Source organism: Dermacentor silvarum, chromosome 7, assembly GCF_013339745.2.
Source record: "Dermacentor silvarum isolate Dsil-2018 chromosome 7, BIME_Dsil_1.4, whole genome shotgun sequence".
Lineage (NCBI taxonomy): Eukaryota > Metazoa > Arthropoda > Arachnida > Ixodida > Ixodidae > Dermacentor > Dermacentor silvarum.
Window position 1 is genome coordinate 58,569,739 of NC_051160.1, and position 25,177 is coordinate 58,594,915.

Here is a 25,177-nt window from a genome sequence, read left to right on the forward strand (position 1 = left end):
AAGGGTAGGGGTGTGCGAATAGTACTTTTCGAGACCGAATTGCATACAAATGAAATAGTGTGAGAAGCGAATTGAATCGAATATTGAATACTTTTCGAATAGAATTTGAGTAATCAACAGCCGTTCTTACCATTAATAAAAACAATCTTCACAACCTAGTATATGGATGTTAGGAAGTTTCTATCATCACATTGCACAGTATGAAGCATTGTTTATTAAAAGCATAAATGGAGCATTATGATCAACTGAGAAATTTATTCGCATAGTCTGGACTCGATGAATGGGAATGGTGGTGGTTTAGCCGGAAAGGTCTGGCTTCCTGAGCAGCGTAGTGTACTCTACTTCGAAACTTCCAGTGTTTCATGTCTACCATGGCCGCAGGGATAAATTTATTGTGTACTTTTGCTCCAATTTTATGCTTGAGTGCACATGGTTGATGATTTCGAATATTCGAAATCTGTTCACATTTATGGATAGGGACCATCCAATACAAGACCAAATCGAATGGGTCATTATTTGATTTACACACCGCTGGGCACTGGTGTTGAGTGCAATTGCCTCTTTTATGAATGTGGCACTATGCCAATGGTTTACGTATTTTGTTTACGCCAGTTTCTGCGAAAGCCAAGATAAATTTTCCCATGTCCTATCACCTTGACATCAAACGATGTCTGCGATACACATTACAAATGCCACAGGACGTCTGAATGTGGGAGGTACCGTGAACATAGGAAGGTGCCGTGGGGTGTTTCAGCTTTGTTTTTGTCAACGAAACCTGTTTTTGCGTTACTTAAAGGGACCCTAAAGGAACATATTAAGTCGAGCTAGATCAATAGTGTTAGTGTTTGTCTAGAAGCCTATTATTGTTTTCTGTGTGCCGATATATCACTTCGTCGTGTAGAAAATTGCTGCCGAAAGTCCCGCTGGTGCTCCTCAATTTGAACCGCCGGCACCAAAACTGAGGAGTTGAGGTAATCTCCATGTGACTTCCCTCTGTGCCGCTGTTATGTATTTTTAGAAACTCTTTATTTAGCTCTATATACGAAAGCATACTGCTTGGCGAGTGCAGGTGTTCCGATGGCGCAAGTCGCTTTGCTCGGGTTCAGGATACTTGATATGGTCACCCGAGTCTCAGCAGCTGGTTGCGGCCTTGGCGGTTGTAAACAGGGAAATTGAGGCAGCTCGCAGTGGCGGGACATAGCGGCCGTTCTCTGTGAATCGGGTAGCTGACATCGCATATGAGAGGTACCATAATCCACAACAGGTGGTGCCACTTTAATTTTCCATTTTCATAATTATTTCTCTTTTAGATGCTCCATTTTTGTTACGAATGACGACTTCGTTATTACAATTTCCGTTATTTGAAAAGCATTCAATATTCGATTCAATTCGCTTCTGACACTATTTGATTTGTATTCTTTGAATCTAGCTCGACTTTTACTATTTTCCTTTAGTGTCCCGTTAAACAAAACCTTAGAAGTGGTCACTGGGTTCACTGTACTACCAGCCTAAATTCGAACATGGACAATTCCGAAACTAGTACTCCAACACATTTGGTTTCCATGTTCACCTGTATTTATAACAATGGCTTAAACCAGACGGCTAAATGCATACTTGGGACTACTCCAAGCTTAGAAACTGGCTACAGAGTGACTACATGTTGCATGCAATTATGCCTAGAATGCGTTCTGATCAGTTGTTTTCCGTTTGCATTTCAATTTATGCTGATGGTACGTGAGCATGCTGCTGTGCACGTCCAACTGCAGCATTTGAGCAAAGAGCTTTTCTTTCTTGTGACGTATCAATTCCTAAGTGCCAAAGTGCGACAATGTTCCTTTACTGGGAGTTTCTGTCGGAAGTTGAAAAGGAGTGTTGCGTCTGTATGCACATCATTTTAGCTCTGTTGACTTGTGAACTCTATTTCAAGGACTGTTTCATCTTTTTTTTTTTTTTTTATCTTCAGCTGCGCCAACAACTGGATGGCCTGCTGAATCAGCTGAAGGAGCTGCCAGCGCGCCTGCGGCAGTACGCCTCGTACGAGTACGTCAAGAAGGTGCTCATGGGATACACAAAGGTCGGTGCTTGTCTTTGAGACTTTTATCATTTCAGTGCCTCATGATAGATGGCTTTCCGGCTCGAACTGACAGCCTAAGAGCTGCTATCTTATAGGTGGCTGTGTTGGTTTTACGAGCCTGTCAACTTTCCTGAATTTCCTGTAAACTTTACGAAGTTGGGCTTGTCCTACGATTTTACAAATGTTGTTTCAAGATTTATGAAAAAGAAATCTTATTCGCGAGAAATTTTCGCTCGTTGGTCTTCGAACCTTTCGGTGTAAGTTTTATGAGGTTGAAAGGAGGTGAGAGAGGTACTCGCTTGAGCCAAGTTCATGCTGGCAAGTTGCTGAAGCAGGCGAAATCATTGGGAACAGCAGAGTCAGTAAACAGAGTTCTTTAAAAGCAATGTGTTGCTTGTCAGTCCTTGCTGTTCCAAGTTTGCTGCTGCTTGCGTGCTGCGTTTAAAGACAAATTATCGTTAATATAGTGTGCAGCTATTCCTGAAAAGGTGTGTGATTGGTGCAAGCTTTAAAGACAAAATTTTGAAATTAACAGGTTGCCAGGTATGGTTTTAGGGGCTTGACCCTAATGCATGTGAATGAAGTTGTGTTATGAAAATCTAGCACGGCAAACCTAAATACCTCAGTGTATCAACTCGCTTTGAGCTTTGGCTCAGATAGTTGTGCTGCCACCCAAGTGATTGGTCTGGTAGCCTGACCTGTAAAATGATAAATCTTTGTCACTTCTTTCTGCCATTCCTACAGGAAAACGCATTCATCACAAAGTGCGCTGTCAGTTGGTGAAGAGGTTAAAATGAGGGATGTAGTTTTTAGTGTGGAGCCAAAGTTACCCTGGGTACATTTGTGTAGTTTTGTGCACGATGATTTGTCTGTAACCAGTGGTGTTCTGCCGTTAAACATGACGTCACCGGTTCACTTCTAGGCCATGTTAGCGTCACGCTACTGGAGTACGAATGCAAAAATGTGACATATGCATGCAAAAACGTTTGTCTATTAGGTGCATGCTAAAGTACCCCAGGCACTCATAATTAGCTACAGTGTCTATCATAGCCCCTTTACCTTGCTTTAAGACGCTGTGCTTTGTCGTAGATCGGTCAGTCTGGTCATGGTCAAATACAGTGAAACCTCGTTGATATGATCTTTGCGGGAATCGGAAAATAAAATGTATCATCCAAAGTAAGCTTCAAAACGTAAGAAAATGGGCTTACTTGGTGACAAACTCAATAGCAAGGTTTCCTGTAGCATCGAGTGATACTGCTCCGCATAACACGTGTGTTATGCAAGGCAGCATCATGACACCACACGAATCGCAGTCAACAACTTTTATTCAGCAACATTAAAATAGCTAGACAGTTTTCGCTTAACTTCCTTTTTTTTTCTAAGTCCATAAACAAGTTCTTTTGAAAGATAACAAAAAAAAAAAAACGAAGCCGCCGTTTCTTCACTCAACTGCGCATTTGCGATGAAGCCACGATGAGTATCTAGCGCTGCGAGTGCATCGGCAGTTGTTGAGCACCGGTTGCCGCAGCTGTCACCACCTCCTTTGGTGCAGTCATCTTGGTCGTCATCACAGCCGTCTTCTGTGCGTCTTTTTTAATGGTAAACTAACAAGCGCGAGCGAAAGGTGACGCAAGCAGACGATACGACGAGTGTGAAGCGACCGATCTGGAGGCGCGCGCTCCTTTCCTTCTTTAAAGAGCGAGCGCATGCCTCCAGACTGGCCGTGCCCGCGCGTATCTCACTGAAGGGGGCAGCTCTCATAGGTCGGCTTCGCTCGTGGCTCATTTGCCTCCGGGGCGGGCGGCAATTTAAATCAGTCCAGGACCGATCCCTCCCATGGCACGAGAAACCTGCTTCGTGGCAGCTTTTGCGGTGCATGCGTTTTGCCGCCGCCGGCGCGCAGTGCGCGTTTTTTCGCTAGTATCGCCGGCCCTTAACACGTTGTTTGTGGGTCGTTGGAATGTAATTTAATCTAGTACACTTGAATATAAAGCTACGAGCTTTAGAAATAAGTTTGCAGTCGTATCATTCAATTTCAGGTGGAAACACGATCATATCAACCGCATGAAAATACATTGCTCCTATGGGGCAATGGGAAACGAGAAAAAAAAAGTGTATCATCCCGAAAAACGTATTATGCAGAATTGTATCAACGAGGTTCCTCTGTAATGGTCAGGGTAAAGTCAGTCAGTCAGTCAGTCACAGTCAGTCAGTCAGTGTGGGCTTTCTTTGCCTATCACAGGTGAACCTGATCATTGTGGAGCTGAAATCCGACGCCCTGAAGGAGCGCCACTGGAAGCAGCTGATGCGTCAGCTCCGTGTCAACTGGGTCCTCTCTGAGTTGACCCTGGGCCTGGTGTGGGACATCGACCTGCAGCGCAATGAGGCCATCGTCAAGGACGTTATCTTGGTGGCCCAGGGCGAGATGGCCCTCGAGGAGTTCCTCAAGCAGGTACCGTGGGCCTGCGATGTCTCTCAATCTGTCTGATTTGCATATCTGGTTCAATTCGTGGTCAACTGGCAGTCACATCCCAGAGGGGGTTGAGTGCAGCTGAAGACTCTAGTGAAGGAGCAAATCTGTTCTGCGAGGGGAAAGAACTTGCATGAAAGGGAACAATTGCTATCCATCTGAAAGAAGCACAAAGATTTTAGAAAACCAATACAAATTTCTAAAAAAAAGTTCTACCAGAAAACGACAGAAAACTTAGCTGTGCTTAATAGAATTTTCTTTTCGCATCATAATGTGTGCTTCCTTTGCTATATTTTATTTTATTCTTTTTTTGTGGCACCCCATTTTTCTCTTGTAAAGCTCCTAGCTGGGACATTTGGACAGTTATATGTATGCTTTCCTGTTAGTTTGATCTGTAATGGTGTATTTAAGCCCATGGCTTGTACTGTGCCACTTGTGCAGGTGCGTGAAGCTTGGCAAAACTATGAGCTGGACCTAGTCAACTACCAGAACAAGTGCCGGCTCATCCGCGGCTGGGACGACCTCTTCAACAAGGTCAAGGAGCACATCAACTCGGTCGCCGCCATGAAACTGTCGCCCTACTACAAGGCAAGGCCTCAGCGGTGTTCTTCAGTGTAATGCGTAGTGCTCTCGCATTTGTTGCCATTTGTTGTCACATTCCTAATGAGCAGACTGGCTCAGTTATTTCTTAACGGCTACTATGCCCATTATATGAAAGCACAGACGACGTAGCTGCAATGGATGCTTCTGTTAACAAGCCGTTTGTCAAACTCTAGTGTTTACCATGGTTGTCCTGGTGGTTTTAGCTAGCAAAATTAACCAATTCTTCAGTTGCTCTGCAGTTATGAGAAAAAATAAACGAAGCGGCTTAAGCTGAAGCTTGCCAAGATAGTGTTTTCAGTTGCCAACTGCAGCAAAATTTTTGCCTAAATAAAAAGCCTAGTTTCAGGTAGAGCAGTCTCTCTGCAAGATTATGCATTTGAAATGCAGTTTAGACTACTTATAATGTAACCGCCTGCAGTACAGGACTGGGCATAACATGTACTTTTCCAAGTCCTGTTTACTGGGGGTGTGCAAATGTATCAAAATTTTTGCATACGAACTTAAAACGAATACTTAGCTATCGATGTTAAATAATGATACGCACATGCATTTGTTTGCAAGCTTGGTTATTCCAACATGTTGGAACATTGCAACTACATTGTCAATGATAAAAAGCTAGAGTAATTAGCCGTTGTATTGAAATATTATTTGGCTCACTTTAACTTTGAAAATTGAGTAATTCCTACTAGCTGTCTGTTCTCGCCAACCTGTGCCTTATTATATATAGCATCAAATGCCTGTAAATTCAGAGGCATTTGACTCTGTGCCAGCCATCACTCATCGCATTTGCTGTCAAGCAATAAGCTCGGTTTGGGGGTGGCGTTGCAAAACAGTGCACCATCGTTGTCCGGCAAACCTGTGCCCCCTTGCTACTGAGAGGCTGGCTTTCCCGCAAAAGATTGACGTCCAATGGCTAAGCGTGCTTTACAGGCAAAATTTTGCCAACAGCACGAAATTATAATAAAATTCAGCACAAATTTAGATACATGTTCTTAGATTAGATAGGAACAAACGCTAAGAACAGTGTTTGCTGCAGCACAGTCAGCAATATATTCTATCTGCTTTGAATATGCTTATACAACCGAATATTTGAAAATTTTTGAATACCTATTTTACGATTATTCGCACACTCCTACTGTTTACCTTCTCGTAGAACTCCATGTATATGCATAGTTCTTATAGTGCAGCCACGCGAAAGAATTATCGGCAATACCATGGTTTCTGGAAAATCCCGCAAACAAGTGAGGCAGGCAGCACACTTCTTAACAAAGTGCGCCGGTTTGAGGAGAGCCTATGGAGAGCGACGAAGGCAATGCAAAGGAGAAAGTCATGCAGAGAGTGAATGAACGAAAAATGTAAAAAAAAAAAAAAAAAGTCGTGACGGCACTGCATTATATGTGACATGGTATGTACGATGCGGGTGCACAGAGGTTGCCGAGGCGACGGAGAAGCCTCTGCTCGGACCACTTGGCAGTGTTGCGCGCTCGTCATTGAACACTTGCGCGTTGCCGCTTGTGTGAGGAAAGTTGTCACCTGCAGATTTATCAGACATGGACGAGGTCGCAAGAAATGTCTGACAAATTGGGCAGGCCAACAAAATGGAACTTCTACAGTAAAAAGGCACTGCTGGAATATAGTTTATGGAATTTGGTCTATGCCGGGCATCACTGAAATACCTGTTCATAGCTTCGTTACGGCTGTTGGTTTGTGTCACGTTCACTCATCCCAAATTGCGAATGTTGTGTGTGCAACCTTGACTCCACAACACTGTCAGTATAGACTGTGTTCTGCAAATTCATTTCGGAGCTTTGTGTCCGCAGGTGAGCTATTGCTGCTCCTATCCACTACACGCACCAACTTGCTAGGTGTTCGCAGTAGTTGCCGGCTGATCGCTCACAAACCTTGACTCCTCTTCAGGCGCATTCATTGCCGTGCGCTTCGTCTCTTGCCTGATCTTCATGTACGGGTACGGGTATGGGTACATAGTATCAGATCTAGCACCACTTTTGAGAGATGGAGATTAAGAAAAGTGAGTGCCCCCTTAAAACATTTGGGATGCCTTTGGCTTCTTAGACCTCTGGACGACAATCATTGTGCTTACATCGATAATGCAGGAGTTCGAGGAGGATGCTCTGGCCTGGGAGGAGAAGCTGAACCGCATCAATGCCCTGTTCGACGTCTGGATTGATGTGCAGCGGCGCTGGGTCTACCTGGAGGGTATCTTCTCGGGCAGCGCAGACATCCAGACACTGCTGCCCATGGAGACCTCTCGCTTCACGAGGTGCGCCAGTGAAACAATTTCTAAATTGCGATACTTAATGCAGGGCAGAAACGTGCTGTGCTGACTGCTTTACATGCGTATGCCATGTTTGTGTAAGTGTAACACATCTGTATGTTTTTGCTTACTGAAGAATTTTGAAATGTTGCGGCTATTTGGTGACCTAACAACATATAATGCAGCTCTAGCTGCAAGCTTATACAATAGGCCTATTTGACTCTTAGTGTGGTTTGTGAACCCCCAAGACGAAGTGCACATTGATAGTCTATGTAGACATTTACGGTGGTGACTGATTATGCATCATTCCACTCCGTAGTGTCGTGCCTTTGCAACAGATGGCACTGCCGACGTGACGCAGGGCACGTGCGACAGATGGCGCCACAGCGCTCTTGTGTATAAGTTATGTTCTCCAGATTAAAGGGGGATCGGCATGGAGACAACAGTGGCGTAGCGTGCTCACTCCGTGTCACTGGGCCGGCGACACGACACTCTTAAATGTTTGAACTGAACTGCCATACTTTGTCTCGAGGATTTGATGCAAGCTGTTTGCACTGATGAGATTGCATGGATGTGTAGTGTGATAGCGGATATGGCCACTGTCGATTGGATCTTGTCTTCTGTTTTTAGCACATTGTCTTGTGTCATACTTTTCTCCTCGCCTCCGTCTGTGCAGCATCAGCTCAGAGTTTCTTACCCTGATGAAGAAAGTGAGCAAGAGCCCCCTGGTGCTGGATGTGCTCAACATTCAAGGGGTACAGCGCTCCCTCGAGCGACTCGCTGACCTGCTTGGCAAGATCCAGAAGGCCCTTGGAGAGTACCTGGAGCGGGAACGATCATCATTCCCCAGGTAAAAAGAAAAGTGAGGCAGTTGTATGGACTCTGACAACACTGGCAATTAGCAGTGCATTCTGCCGACAAAATATGGCCGAAATGTTCCACTTTTGTAACACTTTTTTCACTTGTCATTATTTTATTAGCAACTGCTGTGCCGATTCAGTCTTCCTGGTGTGAAGGGTCGCACTTGGTGATGCGAAGCAGGGAGAAAAAGTAAAAATGGTGGATAATCACTACAAGATTCGGGTTCTGCTTGGCATCATCTGCTCTAATTTGTGTTAACATAGCTATGCGAATTGCGAAGTGAGGAGTTCGGAATGAATTAATACTGTCAAGTTCTGATGCATTCATAAATAAATTAGAATAGTGGGGTCTTGCATTGCAGTGGTGTGCTGGCCACCAAGAACTGGCGGGAACATGTAATGTGCTGCTGACACGGGGAATTCATTGTACAGTAAAACCTCGATAATTCGAAGGTCGCCGGACGACGAAAATTAAGCGGATTTTCCAATTAACCGAAATGAATTTTTAAAAAAACAAGCAAGAACTTGCTGCAAAAAGAAATCACCTTTATTTTTCCATGTCCGAGAAAGATTACTCGAAGTAATCACTGATGCGGGATTACTTGGCGCAGTAGTTCGCCACCCCAAGTGCTATGCTCTCCGGCTGGCTCACAACACGTAGCTTATAAATATCGCCCGCACTGCACTCAACAAAGTTATGGACGATGTTCACAGAATCGATAACTGCCGTTAAAGTGGGCATGCGGGTGCTTGACTCCAAAAATTTGGACTTGCTAGATATTTCGGACTTCAAAAATGCTCCGTCAGGGTTCCCATTCAGTTCATGCATTTTCGCAACCAATTTTTTGGACGAATTGAGACCCCAAAGTTCGATTTTCCGGACTAAATCGCTCGTTCCGAGCCACGCTACCCCTATTCTAGCCACTGTACAAATGTCCCAATCTTGGAGGCCGCCATGTTGGATTTTGCACTGGCTTGGATTCCAGTGGTTCGCTCTATAGCCTGCAAGATTGGGAGGCGCGTGCTATCAGTAGAGAGCTCGTGCCATCGTCCAGTCTCAGAGGCCATGCCCGCTCTTGGCTGATAAAACTCTCCAGAGGACTGCACTTTTCCTTTTTTCTTTCTACTGCATTTACTCGATTCTAACCGCCCTCGATTGTAATGCGCACCAGTTTTCCGTGATGATAAAAAAAAAAGTCCTTTACAGTACCGTGCACCTCATGCTTTCAAACAGAAATACAACTTTCTTTCATTTGAAAAAACATATTTCTTCCTGACGCACTGAACTTGCGATGAATAAAAAAAAGTCGCAGTTTCGTCCAAAAGGCGAAGCATCGAATGCGATAGCAAATTAGTAGATCGCTATACGAAGTAAGGATAGCAGTTTCATCGTCCGTATAGACTTGCAAACATTCGCTTACTAAATAAATTAACAAGCACGGTGTCACGTGCGCACGAACAAACATGAGCACATCTCGCTTGTTGACCGCGGAAACTATGCAATGCAGATTTAGGGTCGTACTCGATTCTAACGCTCACGCAATTTTTGGATGTGTTTTATCGCAAAAAAAAAAGTGCGCGTTAGATTCGAGTAAATACGGCATATGCGGTCAGCACTGTCGTCATAGCCATTTATTGTGGGATGTTTTTTTTTTTTTTCTCATAAGTTTCGGTTGCTATTTTGAACGTGCCGTGTACACTGAGCAGGTGTCTTGGTGATCGGCGCTACCTCCTATGCCTTCGCGAGAGCTAAGTGGTGCGATCGTTTCTTCGATCTCCATGGCGAACTCCGTTGGTGGAGATCGCCAACGCGGTGACGCTCGTGTGGACTGTACACGGCGGAGATGATGTCACTGCTGTGCAAATACAAGCAAGTCTGATCCCCTCCAAGCGTAGTATGAGGCAGGGCATTTAGAATTAAAGATTTTTTTAAACCGCACTAAGGGGCCTAATTTTTTTTTTTCGGCCGAACGAGTTTTTCGGACTATTTTTCAGTCCCCGCGAGCTCGGAAAATCGGTTGGCGACTGTGTGGAGCACCCTAACTTCACAGCTGCACGTTGCCACCAGCCAGAAATTACGAATTATCCGAATAGAGCCGCGCGGGGCATTCAAATTATCCGGTAGAATTTGCATTGAAAATGACGGGACCGCTCAAATTCTTTGAATTAACTCAAATTTCGAATTAACCAAGTTCGAATTGTCAAGGTTTTACTGTATATTTAGTTCTGTCATGTAGTTATGGTTGAGTTCTCTGTGTATTGCACGTGGCATTGCATGCAGGCAGGCGTAGTTATAAATAAGTTACAATAAACGTCTTAAAATTTCTGTGCCACAGACCTATGTAGGCACATTCGTCCCTTTGTTGGGAATTTAGAGATGCCATTTTGATCAGTGTCAGCAAACAGGCCACTTAGTCTGCCATTCAAGCTTGATTCTGTATTCACACTTGTGCGAACTTACTGAAACCTTGACGAATGGTATAAATCGTGGTGTGGGGTTAGCAGTGTTCACGCAACAGTGGTGTTTTGTTGGGTATTCAGCTTCTCGGCCCGATTCTAGGCGAGGAGCCGAGTCTCCGGTGGGAATCCAATCCTGATTTCACACGGCACGTGCAGGTTCTACTTTGTGGGTGACGAGGACTTGCTGGAGATCATCGGCAACAGCAAGAACATCCCGCGGCTGCAGAAGCACTTCAAGAAGATGTTTGCCGGTGTTGCCGCCATTGTCCTCAACGAGGACAACACCCTGGTCATGGGACTGTCCTCCAAGGAGGGAGAAGAGGTGCGTCCTCCTTGCTTTACGTGCAAAGTTTGCACCCATCCTATTGACGGTGACAACCTACAAATGCAGTGAAAAGCACATTGCCATCAAACTGAGAGTTTGTGTAGATGTGTACCAGCCAATAATTGTGTTTGCATATTTTTGTGATGTCATGGTGGGAATTGGCGTCTTTCAATATCAGTAGCGGTGTGCGACATTCGAAACTTTCGAATAAGCGAATCGAATAGTTTCCTATTCGATTTGGTGTTTGGCTCGAATAGTCACTACAGTGCAGTCCACTTATAACGATACCACATATAACGATATATCGGTTATAACGATGAGTCGACTTAACAGTATCAACTTATGCATTAGGGCTATGAGAAAAAAAAACATATATAACGATCGGTTATTCACTGCGTATCGGATATAACAATCGAAATTTTGCTTCTGGGCGGCATTTTTCATGCAGAATAATCGTGTAATTTGCGTTCCTGAGTGGCCGTTAACCGATATGGGGTGAAAAGTTTGCCTATGTGAGTTCGTATCTGCCGCCATTACCGTGCGGCACATCCCGCTCGCGCGCCGATTGCGAAAGCCACGGAGAGCATTGGAAGTTGGTGCAGCGTGCACAAGATGCCGCCAGCTGCTTCGTGTCGCTTACTCGTCGCCGGCGGTTGGGTGAGCGTCCATAGAAGTGAAAAAAAAAAAAAAAAAAACATAAGCTGTCTCTCTCTCTCAGTGAGCGCGGAAATGCACCGTGGAAGCGCAGCGGGAGGTGCGCTGACAAAGCGCAAAGCTGCGTCGAAACTGCAAATTTTGCGAGAATCGAAGAAGTATGAGCTCGCGCAGTCGTTGATATCGGTGATTACGAAAACCGGGAGCGCCACGATCATGAAGGCTAGAAGCAGTGGCCATGCCGATCAACGGAAAAGCCGGGCTTTGTGCGCCAGGACGAAACCCCCCTGGGCTAAACCAACACGGTGGAAGTCGCTGACATTACCGAACTGTGGGAGCACGTCGTTACCGATGATGAAATAGGTGGTGCTTCGATAGAGGAGTTTCTGAGTGCAGATAGTGCTGCCTCGTTCTGTGAAGAGATCTCCGACGGGGCGATCGTTGGTCGCGACAGACGGCGGCGCTGTGCGACGGAGGTGACGACAGCAGCAGCAGTGATGACGATATTGACAATGGTTCGTCATTGACACCGACCCCTATGTTCAACCAAAGTGCAATGTCGTCAATTGAGTCACTCATTGATTTAATGCACGCTAAATTATAGCCGCCAGTGTTCGCGCAACAGCTGGACACGGCGTTGTGAATCCGAAACTTCTGCGAAAGCAAGTGCAGATTTCTATTTCATCGCGCCGAACGATTGAGGCGCTATTTAGAATTAGAAATAAACATTTTATTCTTCACAGCTTACTTTCTACAACGTTGATATTTTAATATCTTATCGCAATTGGCGAATTTGCTTTCGGGACTACAAAGGTATATTCAACAGTCTTTATTTTTTTTCTTTAACGGCTGTCCAGATATAGCGATGATCGGTTATAACGATAGGATCTTTCGTATTTCTTGATATCGTTATAAGTGCACTGCACTGTATTCGTAAATATGAATATCTTTGTAATACTTTTCGAATAATTAAGTTGTCAGCTGTGCACGATGATACATAAAATTGAAGCAATAGTACGGTAATTTTCACCTGGCTATATCGCGCGAGCGTCCAACAGGTGTCATTTTAGCGCCTTTAAGCGGCGATAATCGGCGATAATCGGCGATACCAGCAGAAGTACTCTCAAGTGCACTAAGCACTATCCTGTGCAAGAGTCGTCTAATGCGATGTTCCCTTCAGGACGACATACGAGCCACGCAGCACGCAACTAAACACCGTAGAATGGAGCAAAAACGAAACTACGAAACTATCACGAACGGATGTAGCGCCATGCCATTTTTTCTTATTTATTGAATTTTGCGCTAAACTTGTACTTTCTCACTTGAAATGGTTTAAAAAGTTGGCAAAAGCTGTTTATGTACGTTTAAGGTGTATTTCATTTTGCGTTTTATTAACAGCGATAAATCGCTCTCGACCAATCGCTACGAGCCTGCGTTTGTGATCTCCGACGTCACGAACGTGTATTGCAGGAAATTTGAAGGGGTTCAGCACCTATCCTTCAGTTTTTCGCTATTTTCTCGCTTATTAAACATCTGTTTGCTGTAAGAATGGTATGACTGTGATTGCGAAAGGATAATCTACCATTAAAGCTCAACTTCTGGTTTCTCTTTAGTGTCCCTTTAAAGGAAATTATGCGGAGAAGCTGACTTTAGTAAATCAGCTGCCACTGTGCAACACATATTAGACCTTTGCCCTTTTTTCTTGCTAAAAAATCCAGCGTGCATTAGATTTATACTTCGTTTAGGGGAGGTATTTTGTAACAGTCCACCTAGTGGACTGTCCGTTTCGGCTGTCGCAATTGGCTCCAGGTGCACGCTCATGCACCTCGAGCCAATCGCAACAGCAGAAATGGACAGTCCACTAGGTGGACTCTTACAGAATACCCCCTAGGTCCTTTAATGTTAACTCTACGTTAGTTTTCTACTTTGGACACACTGAAAGCAGGCACGCATTTGATTTGGGGGCATGTGAGAATTGGGCTATTGCCAAATTATTCATTGGTGTGTTCTAACATCTTTTAACAGCGGAGCTGTTCAAGCTTTTGGTTGGGCCGTGGAGCGTTAGCAGAAAACTGCGCCTGGCGATGACGTCATCGCACGTCGCCTAGCAACGCCTCGCTAACCTGGTGCGAGGCATTGCTTGGCAACGCACGTAACGTTGTCGCTCGGCAAGGTTACCACTCTCTTCCAGGTTACCCTCGCCACAGCGCGAGACGCGGCCGACGTATCCGGTGTTTGTCGGCCACGCCTCGCGCTGGACTATTGAGTACTGCGGGTGGCGTCCCCGTGCCGAGCATGCTGCCGCGTCAGCACTACGTCGGACTATAAAGTGGCCTTTGGAAGACTGCGCGCTGACCCCGAGTATCGTCCCGATACTCCCAAACCAAGTTAAGCAAAAGAAAGCAAAGACAAAGCTAATAACCAGCCAAGCCAAACCAAGTTAAACAAAGGAAAGCAAAGTTCAAGCTAGGGAAGGGCCACCAGCCTCATTGTTCGCACAGTCTTCGCACCACTTACTTTGAAGCTGCCCCTAATTTTTTCTGCATCTTGTTTAATTCGACCCACCGGATAATCCAACCAGTTTTGTTGGTCCCGCCATAGTCGAACTAACGGAAGTCAACTGTATAAAACTTGAAAACTTATGTATTGGATCAGTCTACGTTTTCAGGGAGCTCAATTTGACTGGCTATACAGTGATTGCACTCTCCAAAGGGTCCTGTGCATGCGAACAAGCTGCTTAATTGTTTCTAATGCTCCATTTGTGCTATTTAATAAAGAATGCCTCATATAATGTGCAGTGTAGTGACAAAATTGATGTTATGAATACTAGGATACAGACATTCTATTTCAACAATTGTGAAAATTGCCACTCAAAATCCGAAAGCTATTCTAGAAGTACAGTAAACCCTCGTTATAACGAAGTGAACAAATCGGTGAAAAAATTGAATATAAATGGTAATTCGATAAAAGCGACTACTGAATAAAAGCTAAGAAAGTAGAGGTGAAATAGCACAACTCCACAGAGGTCTAATTGGGCTATCACACCGCGCATTTTGGATCAGACACGAACACAAAGTAGTGTGTCTTGGTTCGGGTGACGTGACCTTGGGCTCGCGGAAGGCTGGACGGAGTAACATTCACCTTGTCCTGTTCCGCACTTCTTCCACAGTGCCACGACTCCATGGCGGCACCAGTCGCCATTGACGACATGCGGGCGCAGCAGCATACAGGAAAAGGGTGCGCAGACAACGCGATGGTGATAGCTGGCGACGGAGAGGGTCGCTCGCTCGATAGGCGCAAAAGTCATTGAGCGCTGTTGTGAGCGGCGCACACGCCCCTTGCTAGTTCGCTCTAATCGGAGCGACTTTTCGGTATGCTTTGAGTAAGCCAGTTTGAAATGCCATGCGTTTGGATTGAAACTGGGAGATTTTTCTAATAAATCAATAATTCGAGTAAAGCGATTTTGTGATAATGAAGGTTTACTGTATTCAAGATTCTATTCGGTTTGGTTTGCTTCTGGCACTATTCGATTTGTATTTGATTCGGTCTCAAAAATTATTATTCACACACCTCTAAATATTAGCATCTCTCGGGAGCCATGTCTTGGAATGCAGAGTCCCAAAGGGCGAATGCTGTGCTGTTTTACGTGGAGCTTGTTTTGAACTCTTAGTTTGTCACCAAGTTTAGTGCTGCATTTGCAGCCATGGCGGCCGCATTTCGATGGGGGCGAAGTGCGGAAAACACCCGTGTAGTTAGATTTAGGTGCACTTTAAATAACCCCAGGTGGCCCAAATTAATCCCAAGTCCCCCACTACGGCGTGCCTCATAAGCATGTGGTGGTTTTGGCACGTAAAATTTCATAATTTAGGGCTGCATTTGCACTCATTCTGAATCTGTTGCTTTTAAAGATGGGTCATTTAGTGTGGTTTAGAAGGGTGACACAGTGAAAGACTGGGGCAAGACGACTGTGCAGTTGTACGTGCTTGTTGTGTCATTTCTGTGCACCAGAATTGAGCTCCTTTCCTTTGCTTGCATGTGTACAGATGGTGTTCAGCACACCAGTGTCCATTGCGGAGAACCCCAAGATCAACGAGTGGCTGACCCTGGTGGAGAAGGAGATGCGCGTGACGCTGGCCAAGCGGCTGGCCTCGGCCGTGGCCGAGAGCGCACCCTTCAAGCAGGGCACCATCAAGCAGGAGGAGTACATGGCCTGGACCGACCGATACCAGGTGAGGAAAGAGACGCTCAGGTCGCAAGTGACACAAATAATAACACAGGGAACGCGGTGAACGCAATGCATAACTGCTTGATAAACAGTGGGCCAAAAGGGGATGTCTTAAGGTTGGAGCCAATGTTTCAACAAGGGAACTTGTATTCTTCAGGGCAACAACTGCTTCATATGGTGGTGTTTACATAACTCACTCTTCGCTCATGGGCGAGGAGCATAAGCAGGTACGAAAGTGTCAAAAGGTTTATTGCTGGCAGTTTAAACTAAATTGAATTGTGCAACTCATGTGCTTGTGTGAATGTTCAGAATGTATTTACTAGCTCAAAGGCAGAAGTCGGGAAATAACAATACATTAAAAATAGCATAATTATAAGGCATGTGTTGTTACTTTCAGTCAGATCACCTTTTTCATTACCCAGTTCAGTGCGAATTGTAACCTTCTTTTGGGCATCGCAGAACTGTGGAGCAGACCTTGCTTTAAGAAGTTAACATAGTGTGAATCTATACTGTTCTTTACTGAATACAGGAAAACCCTTTTAACTCAAAGGTGTAAAAACCAGAAAAAACGTCGAGATAAGGGGAATTTCGAGATAAGTGAAATCGGGAACAAAGAAGCCCACTGGCCGAGCATAGACCATGGGAAATTTTTCCAAAGTGGCACCAGTAATATTCTCGATTACTTTCGCATGCCTTCGTGCCAGACACATCAGCATCTGGGGGCAACAGCATTGCCGGCACTCTGCCAAAACAGCATGCTTGGCACTGAGTGAAAACACTTCAAGCTAATGTAATACTTGAAGCCAGTCATCCGAGGAGTTCATAACTGGTTCCAGACATCCAAAAAGCTGACGCTGCTAATTTCTGTATCGTAATGAGTTGAAGACAATTTCACTTCGAAAACTAAAACTGAACTGCGGAACCGTGCAATTCTCAAGCTTTTAGCAGACGGCCATGAACTACGTGGCATTTGCCTCACTGTCACGCGAGTATGAAGCCGGTACCTTAAATGCAAAACAAAACACTGACACACACGACCTGTCGGCCTTGCGTATTGAGCTCGTGGGGCACCTTAAAAACGGTCTCTCTCTTTCGGTCACCTGCACAGAGCCAGATTGTGGTGCTGGCGGCACAAATCTCCTGGTCAGAGGACGTTGAAGCTGCCCTGCAGACGATGGAGAAGGCTGGTCCAGAAGCCAGCAGCCAGCCCCTGGAGGCAGTGCTGCAGTCGGTGGAGCAGACGCTCAATGTGCTTGCCGACTCCGTCCTCCAGGAGCAGCCGGCCATCCGGCGCAAGAAGCTCGAGCACCTGGTAAGTTCATGGGAATGTGGGGAGGAGAGAGTGGCGGTGGTGTAAGCAGATCGAGAGCTCAAAGTGAGGCGAGGCAAGGCACGGTTCTCGGAGGCGGCACGGTTCTCGGAGGCGGCACGCGCGGTTGACTCTAGTTGCCAGGGGAACGACCAGGTGGCGTTAGTGCGACAGTGAGAAACTGAAAGGAAGGAAGATGCAGGTGGTGCGATGCGCAGGTGTGTCCGATGGACAGCATGTCAACAGCGTGGGGGAAGAGTTGCGGAGTGCGTTAATGCATGGAATGTTTACAACAAACGTGTTGGGCTGTTGTCATTTGTAACAATGTTATGGTTTCAGTAATGTCTGAACTTGAGCTCATTGGTGGGCCTTCATGGTGAAGAACAGTGCAAAGATTAGAACTAGAATGAGCAGATATTCGCTCTCACCATTCATTGGAAAGGGTTGTCATATTGGTATTGGTGATGTCAAATGGGATAATGTCTGTAGATGGTGCTGTACTGTCATTGGTGCAGACATGTGGAGTTGTGAATACTAATTGGTTGAACCCAGCAGTGATTAATTGCCACTTCCTGGCATTATTAAAGTTGAATAGTTCCACAGATGGTAAACACCCTTGATTTGCAGTTCTCATTAACTATACCATGTAACTATACCATGCTTAAAGACAATTATTCTAAATGGTGCCCTAATAGCAGCGTTACACGCTTTTGATGGTCGAAACATGGCCCTCGCTCGTTTCGCTCTTTCCTTCGCTACACTCCATTCGTCGGCTGGTCTCTCCTCCCCCGAGTGCTGCTCCAAATGTCACGTGACATATGTTAATCTCTTTGGGTAAAAAAACAGCACCGGGTCCTGACAAAATACATTACGCTATGCTGGCCCATTTGTCCCAGAAAGCGGTGGAGGCCTTGTTGCATTTTTTTAACACGATCTGGGAAACGGGTAAAATGCCTGCAGAGGGGAAAAAGGCTGTTATTGTTCCCTTCCTGAAGGCGGGAAAATCACCAAATACACCTAACAGCTACAGACCTATAGCACTAACAAGTTGCCTCGCTAAATCCTACTAAAGCATAATAAATATAAGACTAACATATGTTCTCGAAACAGATAACTTACTAGATACTCACCAGTGTGGTTACAAGAAAGGCTGCTCAACAACTGACCATCTCGTTCGTCTTGAACATACCATACGTGAGGCATTCCTTTATAAACAGCACTGCCTAGCGGTGTTTTTCGACCTAGAAAAAGCATACGACACCACATGGAGGTATGGCATTTTACAAGGTCTAGCAACACTAGGAATACGCGGCAGAATGCTCAACTGTCTGGCCAATTTTCTGTCAAACCGAACATTTCAAGTCCGTCTGGGAGCAACACCGTCCCGAGTCTTTGTCCAAGAAAATGGCGTCCCACAGGGTTACGTATTAAGCACTACTCTTTTCGTGGTGAAGATGAACTCCATAAATTCAGTTATACCGCCCAACATTATGTACTCTTTATACGTCGACGACCTTCAAATTGCATACCGTGCCTCGGGTATGTCTACATGCGAAAGGCAAATCCAGATAACAATTAACAAGTTGACGCAATGGGCCGATAAAAATGGATTTCGGTTTTCTACACAAAAAACTGTGGCAGTGGTATTTTCACAAAAAAGGGGGTTACACCCTGACCCAGCTCTCAAATTAAATCAAAACCCGTTACCAGTTAAACACGAACAAGAGTTCTTAGGAATCATTTTTGATAGTAAACTAAACTTCATCGCTCACATTAACAGCGTAAAAACTAAAGCAAACAAAGCGCTTAACATCCTGAAGGTCCTATCACGTAAGCATTGGGGCGCCGACCCAACTTGCCTGTTGCGTATTTACCGCTCCGTCGTGCGCAGCATTCTTGACTACGGTTGCATAGTTTACGGGTCAGCAAGGCAGTCTTACATCAAACGTCTTGATCCCACGCACAACCACGGACTACGCTTAGCAACTGGTGCGTACAGGACCTCACCAGTAGAAAGCTTATATGCCGACAGTAACGAACCCTGTTTGGAGCACCGAAGAGCCTTGCTTACAATTTCATACGTGCTTAAAATCACAGCTCTACCTAATCATATATGCCACACTCTTGTTACTTACACCACACACAGAACACATTATGCTAACAAACCGCATAGCGTGAGACCACTTATCCTTCGATTCGAAGATATGTGCCAAAGCTACAATGTTCCGAGTGAGGCTCTCAAAGTCGCCGAAAGACCAAACAGACTCCCCCCATGGTATGGTTTCGCACATTTTTGCGATTTTACCCTAACATGCCACAAGAAAAAAGAAACACCGCTTCAACACATAATGCAAGATTTCTGAGAGTTACAAAATAAATACAGTGACTACACCGAGTTTTACACTGATGGTTCCAAGACAAATGAACATGTTGGAAGCGCAGTCATATCGGAACACTGGGACAATTGTCTTAGGTTGCCACAGTCTGCTTCGGTTTTTACAGCCGAAGTATATGCCCTGCTTATGGCCTTGGAAAAAATAGTAACAGAAGATTATAAAAAAGCAGTTGTCTACACAGATTCCCTTAGTTCACTTAATTCTCTCCATAGAAAATCAGAGTGCGAACCTTTTCTCAGCTGCATCCTGAGAATGCTCGGCAAATGTGAAAAGCATGGTAAAATAATTCATCTCTGTTGGGTTCCAAGTCACGTGGGTATCCTGGGAAATGAAAAGGCGGACAAATGTGCAGTACTCACAGCCTGTAACAAAATTAGACAAATAAATCTTCCATTCAAGGACTGTGTCCGGTTGGTCCGTGCTGCGATCACCTCAAAGTGGCAACACGAGTGGGGCTGCCAAGTAAATAACAAACTACAAATAGTAAAACCCACACTACAGGAGTGGAAGACATCATATCACCAGGAACGTTTCATGGAAGTCATTCTATGTCGCATTCGCATCGGACACACACATCTCACACATAACTTTTTATTGAAAAATGAACAACAAACGGTTTGTGATCACTGCCAAGAATCTCTAACTGTAAATCACATTTTAATAACATGTCTGGCGTTGGAGGAAAAAAGACAGAAATATTTTAATGAACTTTACAAAACACTAACACCACTTCATCCATCCCTGATCCTAGCTGAAAATGCACTTGTATCTCTAGACGATGTTTTTAAGTTTTTAGATGAAACAGGGTTCTTAAGCAAATTTTAAAGTAAATGATCTTTGTTGCTTGAAGCACTTTTATCAAATTATATATTTTCATCCTGTGCATGGCACATCATAGCCTTAGTTGCTTTTGCGCCACAAAACCTTACATAACTAACTAACATATGTTATTGACAACGCGCTTTTCAAAACACTGTCCACTTTCGGTTAAGGCACGTCCAAACTAGCGGCAAACATATCGACGGCGAACTGGCCTTCAATGCCGTAGAACGTCTGCCACGCGAAAAGTGTCCAAAGTGGACAGCAGTTTGGTTGGCGCACTGGCCACCGCACGATCCATGATTCAATTGACGACCGCGAAGCTGTGCGCCTCCGCCACCGGCAACGCAAACATCAGCTGCAGCTTCTGTTCCAAGCAAAATAATTTCCGCTTGATAAAGTGATGCCTAAATTGTACATTTTATGAAAAACGATGTCCCCTGTCAAACATTAAGCACGAACGAGAGCTCCGATACTTGTCGAGCTCAGCAGCAGTGCACGGGCTACCGACGGCAGACAACCGGCTCGGCTGCGCTCGCATCGCAGCCGATGGCGCCGCTAATATAAGCGTATTATTGCGAAGAGCGATAACAACAATGAGAAAATACAGTTAAACCTGGATATAACGAAAATGACAAATTCCTGAAAAGGCTTCGTTATAAAGAGGATTTCGTTATATGCAGGTTCGGCACGAAAATTCGAAAAAGAAACACTTACTGTATTTATGCTATTCTAACGCGCCCTCGATTGTAACGCGCACCCGTTTTCCGTGACCAAAAGAGAGGAAAGAAAAATTCTTTACAGTACCGCGCACCTCATGCTTTCGTACAGAAATACAACTATCACTCAAGATTTACTCCCAATACACTAAAGTTGCGATGAACAAAAAAGTCCCAGTTTCACCCGAAAGGCAAAGCATCGATTGAGACAGCGAATTAGCAGACAGCTATACAAAGTAAGGATAGTAGTTTTATCGGCCGTATAAACTTGTAAACATTCGCTGTTTAACTAAATTGGTAGACTAATGCCTAAGCACACGTACTACAGCACATGGTCGAAGATACGAGAGCTAGGCTCGAAGTGCGTAGGAGGCAGCCATATTGAAATGCCGATGGCAATATGGTAGTGCAAATTTAGGGTCGTACTCGATTCTAACGCGCAGGCAATTTTTGGACCCGTTTTTTTGGGAGGGGGAAATGTCACGCCTGCGGCAGCAAGATCGCCGGGTTGAGGGATGCAGGCCCGCCTCGTGCATGCTTGCACGCACGCACACGTGTGCTCGCTCTTGCCTCGCAGTCCCCGTGAATTTGAGCGCGCCGCCGCCGCTTTGCATTTTGTTGCGGCAGAGAAGGTGCTTTCGGTTGCTGCTCGCGCAAAAATGACAAAATTTGGGGCGAAATCTCTAGGTCATGGGTTCTCAAAGTGGGTTCCGTGGAACCCTAGGGTTCCGCAGGCCCCTGCTCGGGGTTCCGCGAGCCACTGATAAATTTTCCGTGGTCCCGCGCTCGCCAATTAAGTGGCTAAAACGGCGAACAAGAGGTGTGCTCGATCCACAGAGCTTCCATTACCCATGCCCGAGTGTCAAAAAGCACATCACAGCGCGTAACGGCAGTGCGTGAACTGCGCAATAAATCCGCATGCAGCTTGTAGCCACCCTACCTTCGAAAACGGGCAGCGCGGCTAAGCTTTTGCACTTGAATCTCGGAGGCCGTAACTTACCAACATGCGCATTTCTTCATTTGTAGATAGGTTAGGTGTCGATAGCGTGCGCACTGACGTATACGTCTGAGGAATTAAAAAAAAATAAATGCGCGGAGCACCACAAATGCGTGCCGCGAAAGAACTAGCGTCCAAAAACGAAGCGGCGCAGTCCGCATCGCTAGGGTCCTCAGTGGCAATCGTACGCGATACGTGACTGACAGCAACGCCGGAATGCTTTGTGCTTATTTGTGTCCTCAAAGCCCTTATTGTTGCATTAATCGCCGCGCGTAACACCGCGTTGGCGGCTAGCCGCGTGCTTCCACAAGTGCGTAGTCGCCATCTGTGATCGCATCAATAGCCACCACGGTTTCATCCGCAGTGGTTGTGGCAAACAGTAGTTTCGTTCTGACTCTGTGTGCATGTCGGCTGCGTGCCTTCATAACTGCGCAGTTGTCATCCATGATCACGTCGATAGTGACTGCGGATTCGTCCATACTTGTTGCAGCAAATGGTAGTTTCGTTTTGACTTGGTGAGTGCGTCGGTCGCCTGCCCTTTGAACCGCAAGGTCGCCGTCCATGATCGCGTCGATAATGGCCGCGGTTTCGTCAGCAGCGGTTGCGGCAAGCAGTAGTTGCGCTTTGACTCAGTGCAAAAAATGTCAGATTAGGAGCACCGGCTACATTGCAATGGACGGACGATTTGTTGGCAACCAGCTCCCTAGCGAAAAAATAACTGGATGTGCGCGCGGTAGATAAAAGCATGTCTGCAGATAAGACGCGCGCCTCGGCCGTGCTGCGAAGGATGTTGCGAGACCTTCGCCGCTGCTAGCCCTTAATCAGTCATGAGATGACAAGAATTCCAGCTTCCTCACTGCGTTTGTGCAAAATAGAAACAAGATTTGCTGATGCATTCAGTAAATAAAAGCGTGTTGAAGTAGTAAGCATTCACTTATTGTTTTCTTAATATTCTGGATAATTCGACATTAGTTTAATTAGGACATTTTAATTCAGGTAATTCGGGGGGGGGGGGGGAGGTTCCTTGGCGCTGCATGGAGCTTAGCAGGGTTCCCCGGAACGCACATGCTTGAGAACCCCTGCGTTGTCAGCGGGGAAAATTTATTATTTCGTGGGGGTCTCCCGCTGCCACTTCGTTACGTAGAGGTCTCAAATACATGTGCTTCTGTGGAGTAACGGCGGGGAAGAGAAAAACCGTTTTATCCAGGAATTCGTTATATGAAGGTTCGTTATAAGCAGGCTTAACTGTATTGTGGCTTGTGAGCATTGGTAATTCATTCCCAAGCGCCATTCGCTTTAGCTTTGATGTGAACCGGAAAAGGCCTAGCGACGATATCAGTGCTGTCGAGCGATCAGGGGCGGTGAGGCTGCTGCACAAATGGGTACTGGTCCCATCCTCTCTACGGCTAGGAGACTGTGAGCCATTCGCGAGCAAAACCGTTGTCGAATGGTGGCCTGCGATCGGTAATGGTGGATCCACACGACGGACGGCTCCGCGAAAATTTATCGCGCCAGCGGTTATTCCGCCGCCCGTCCGGCAGCAAAACGCATCCAGATGACCGCGCCGTAAAAATAAACATGTTGGCACCGCCCGAAGCTGCAGCCATCCGCCTTGAACCTATCAAGTCGTCGTCGTTCACTGTGTGGCCCGTAATTTTGAAACTGACACTTGTATTTGCTTTAAATTTGTGTCCAGAAGCTTTGACCGCTAGGAATTCGTGACAATTGGGCACCGTTTCCCGAGAGCCATGCTCAAGTTCTTGGCGTGTAGGCTTATAGTGGCAGTATTGTCTGAACATGGCCTCGATGACGTTGCGGCGGCCCAGGCAGATCTCGGAGGCTGTAAGTTGTGCTTGTTGCCAGACTTGTAGAGCATCGTAGGCTAAATCCGTAGCATTCAACTGCCAGAATCCGGATGCGAAAAGTAGCTCGGTCTTTTCCGTCCGTGGGGGTCGCGGACGACGCGCAGACGGCATGAATTCATGACGCGTAGTCACGTGATGCACCGTCCGTTGCGGAAAAGACAGATTTAGTTCTTCGTGTGAATCCACCATAAATGGCGTGCGGCAAGTTACTGTGCCGGTAACGTGGACAGGCCTTAGTCACAACTCCACACTTCTCGGCTACCCGCTGCTGCCGTGCTGGCCCGTGCTCATATGAAGCGTGCTGCTATGGACCCTGTCTTGCGCGCACATCTAGAAAGGCCAACACTGTCGGTCTCTGTTTGCGCAGCTAACCAGACCGCTAAACACGACTGTGTTGGAGTGGGAGTGATTTGGCACTTGCATGGTGGGCTGTAATTGCCGATTCGCAAGTGCGCACAAGCGAGCATCACGACGAGGAAGAGCAGAGAGCGCGCATACCTACTAGCAGGCTAACCGGAAGTCGTAGGTCCTTGTTCCACCAATCGACATCGTCGCCCCTGGTGACATCACCAGATGCACCCTGGTGACCGCTGGGGATCCCGGAAAGTCCTGGAGAGGAGCATGGCATTGCTTTTTATTTTGTGGCGCGCGCCCGGCACGTAGCGCTGCAGCGTTTGGCATCATTGATCGTGACGGCATTCTGAACTTGATGCGCGTGTTTACTTGAAATGTTAAAAAAATAATATCGGAGGCGGTTTAGGGGCCCTTTAAGGAGAGTTTCGAACAAAATTGTAGATTGCTGCAGAAGCAAAACCTCGGTGGCACCATTAACAGTGGAAGCTGCTGCCCTGCCAGGCTATGAGCTGTGCGTAAGGTTACCATAGAATCAATGTAATCATAGTCACAAATCAGCAAGAAGCCGTAACAAGCATGTTGTTTCAATATCGAAGTGGGAGAACAGCTACTGCGAAGTTTCTGCTTCAGTTACCCTTCATAATTGTATCTTATTATGTGAATTTCGATCATTGGAATTTATTGTCTGGTACAACTTGGTCATTGTTAGAATTCCTACTTTCTCTAGCATAGTGCTAAATTTATAACTAGGCACCTAACTTGTATGATGTTC

The 25,177-nt window shown here is 45.9% G+C and overlaps 1 protein-coding gene across 2 annotated transcripts in view; it reads left to right on the plus strand.

Annotated features, from left to right (window-relative positions):
* The window catches only part of LOC119458893 (dynein heavy chain, cytoplasmic), a 104,165-nt gene that overhangs the window by 33,013 nt on the left and 45,975 nt on the right, over positions 1-25,177 (plus strand). For both annotated transcript variants that reach the window (XM_049670744.1, XM_049670745.1), the window contains exons 22-29: positions 1,964-2,074; positions 4,317-4,526; positions 4,986-5,132; positions 7,262-7,428; positions 8,099-8,272; positions 10,899-11,064; positions 15,765-15,950; positions 17,055-17,258. In XM_049670744.1, coding sequence (XP_049526701.1) covers positions 1,964-2,074; positions 4,317-4,526; positions 4,986-5,132; positions 7,262-7,428; positions 8,099-8,272; positions 10,899-11,064; positions 15,765-15,950; positions 17,055-17,258 — 1,365 coding nt within the window. The remainder of the gene's footprint in view (positions 1-1,963; positions 2,075-4,316; positions 4,527-4,985; positions 5,133-7,261; positions 7,429-8,098; positions 8,273-10,898; positions 11,065-15,764; positions 15,951-17,054; positions 17,259-25,177) is intronic.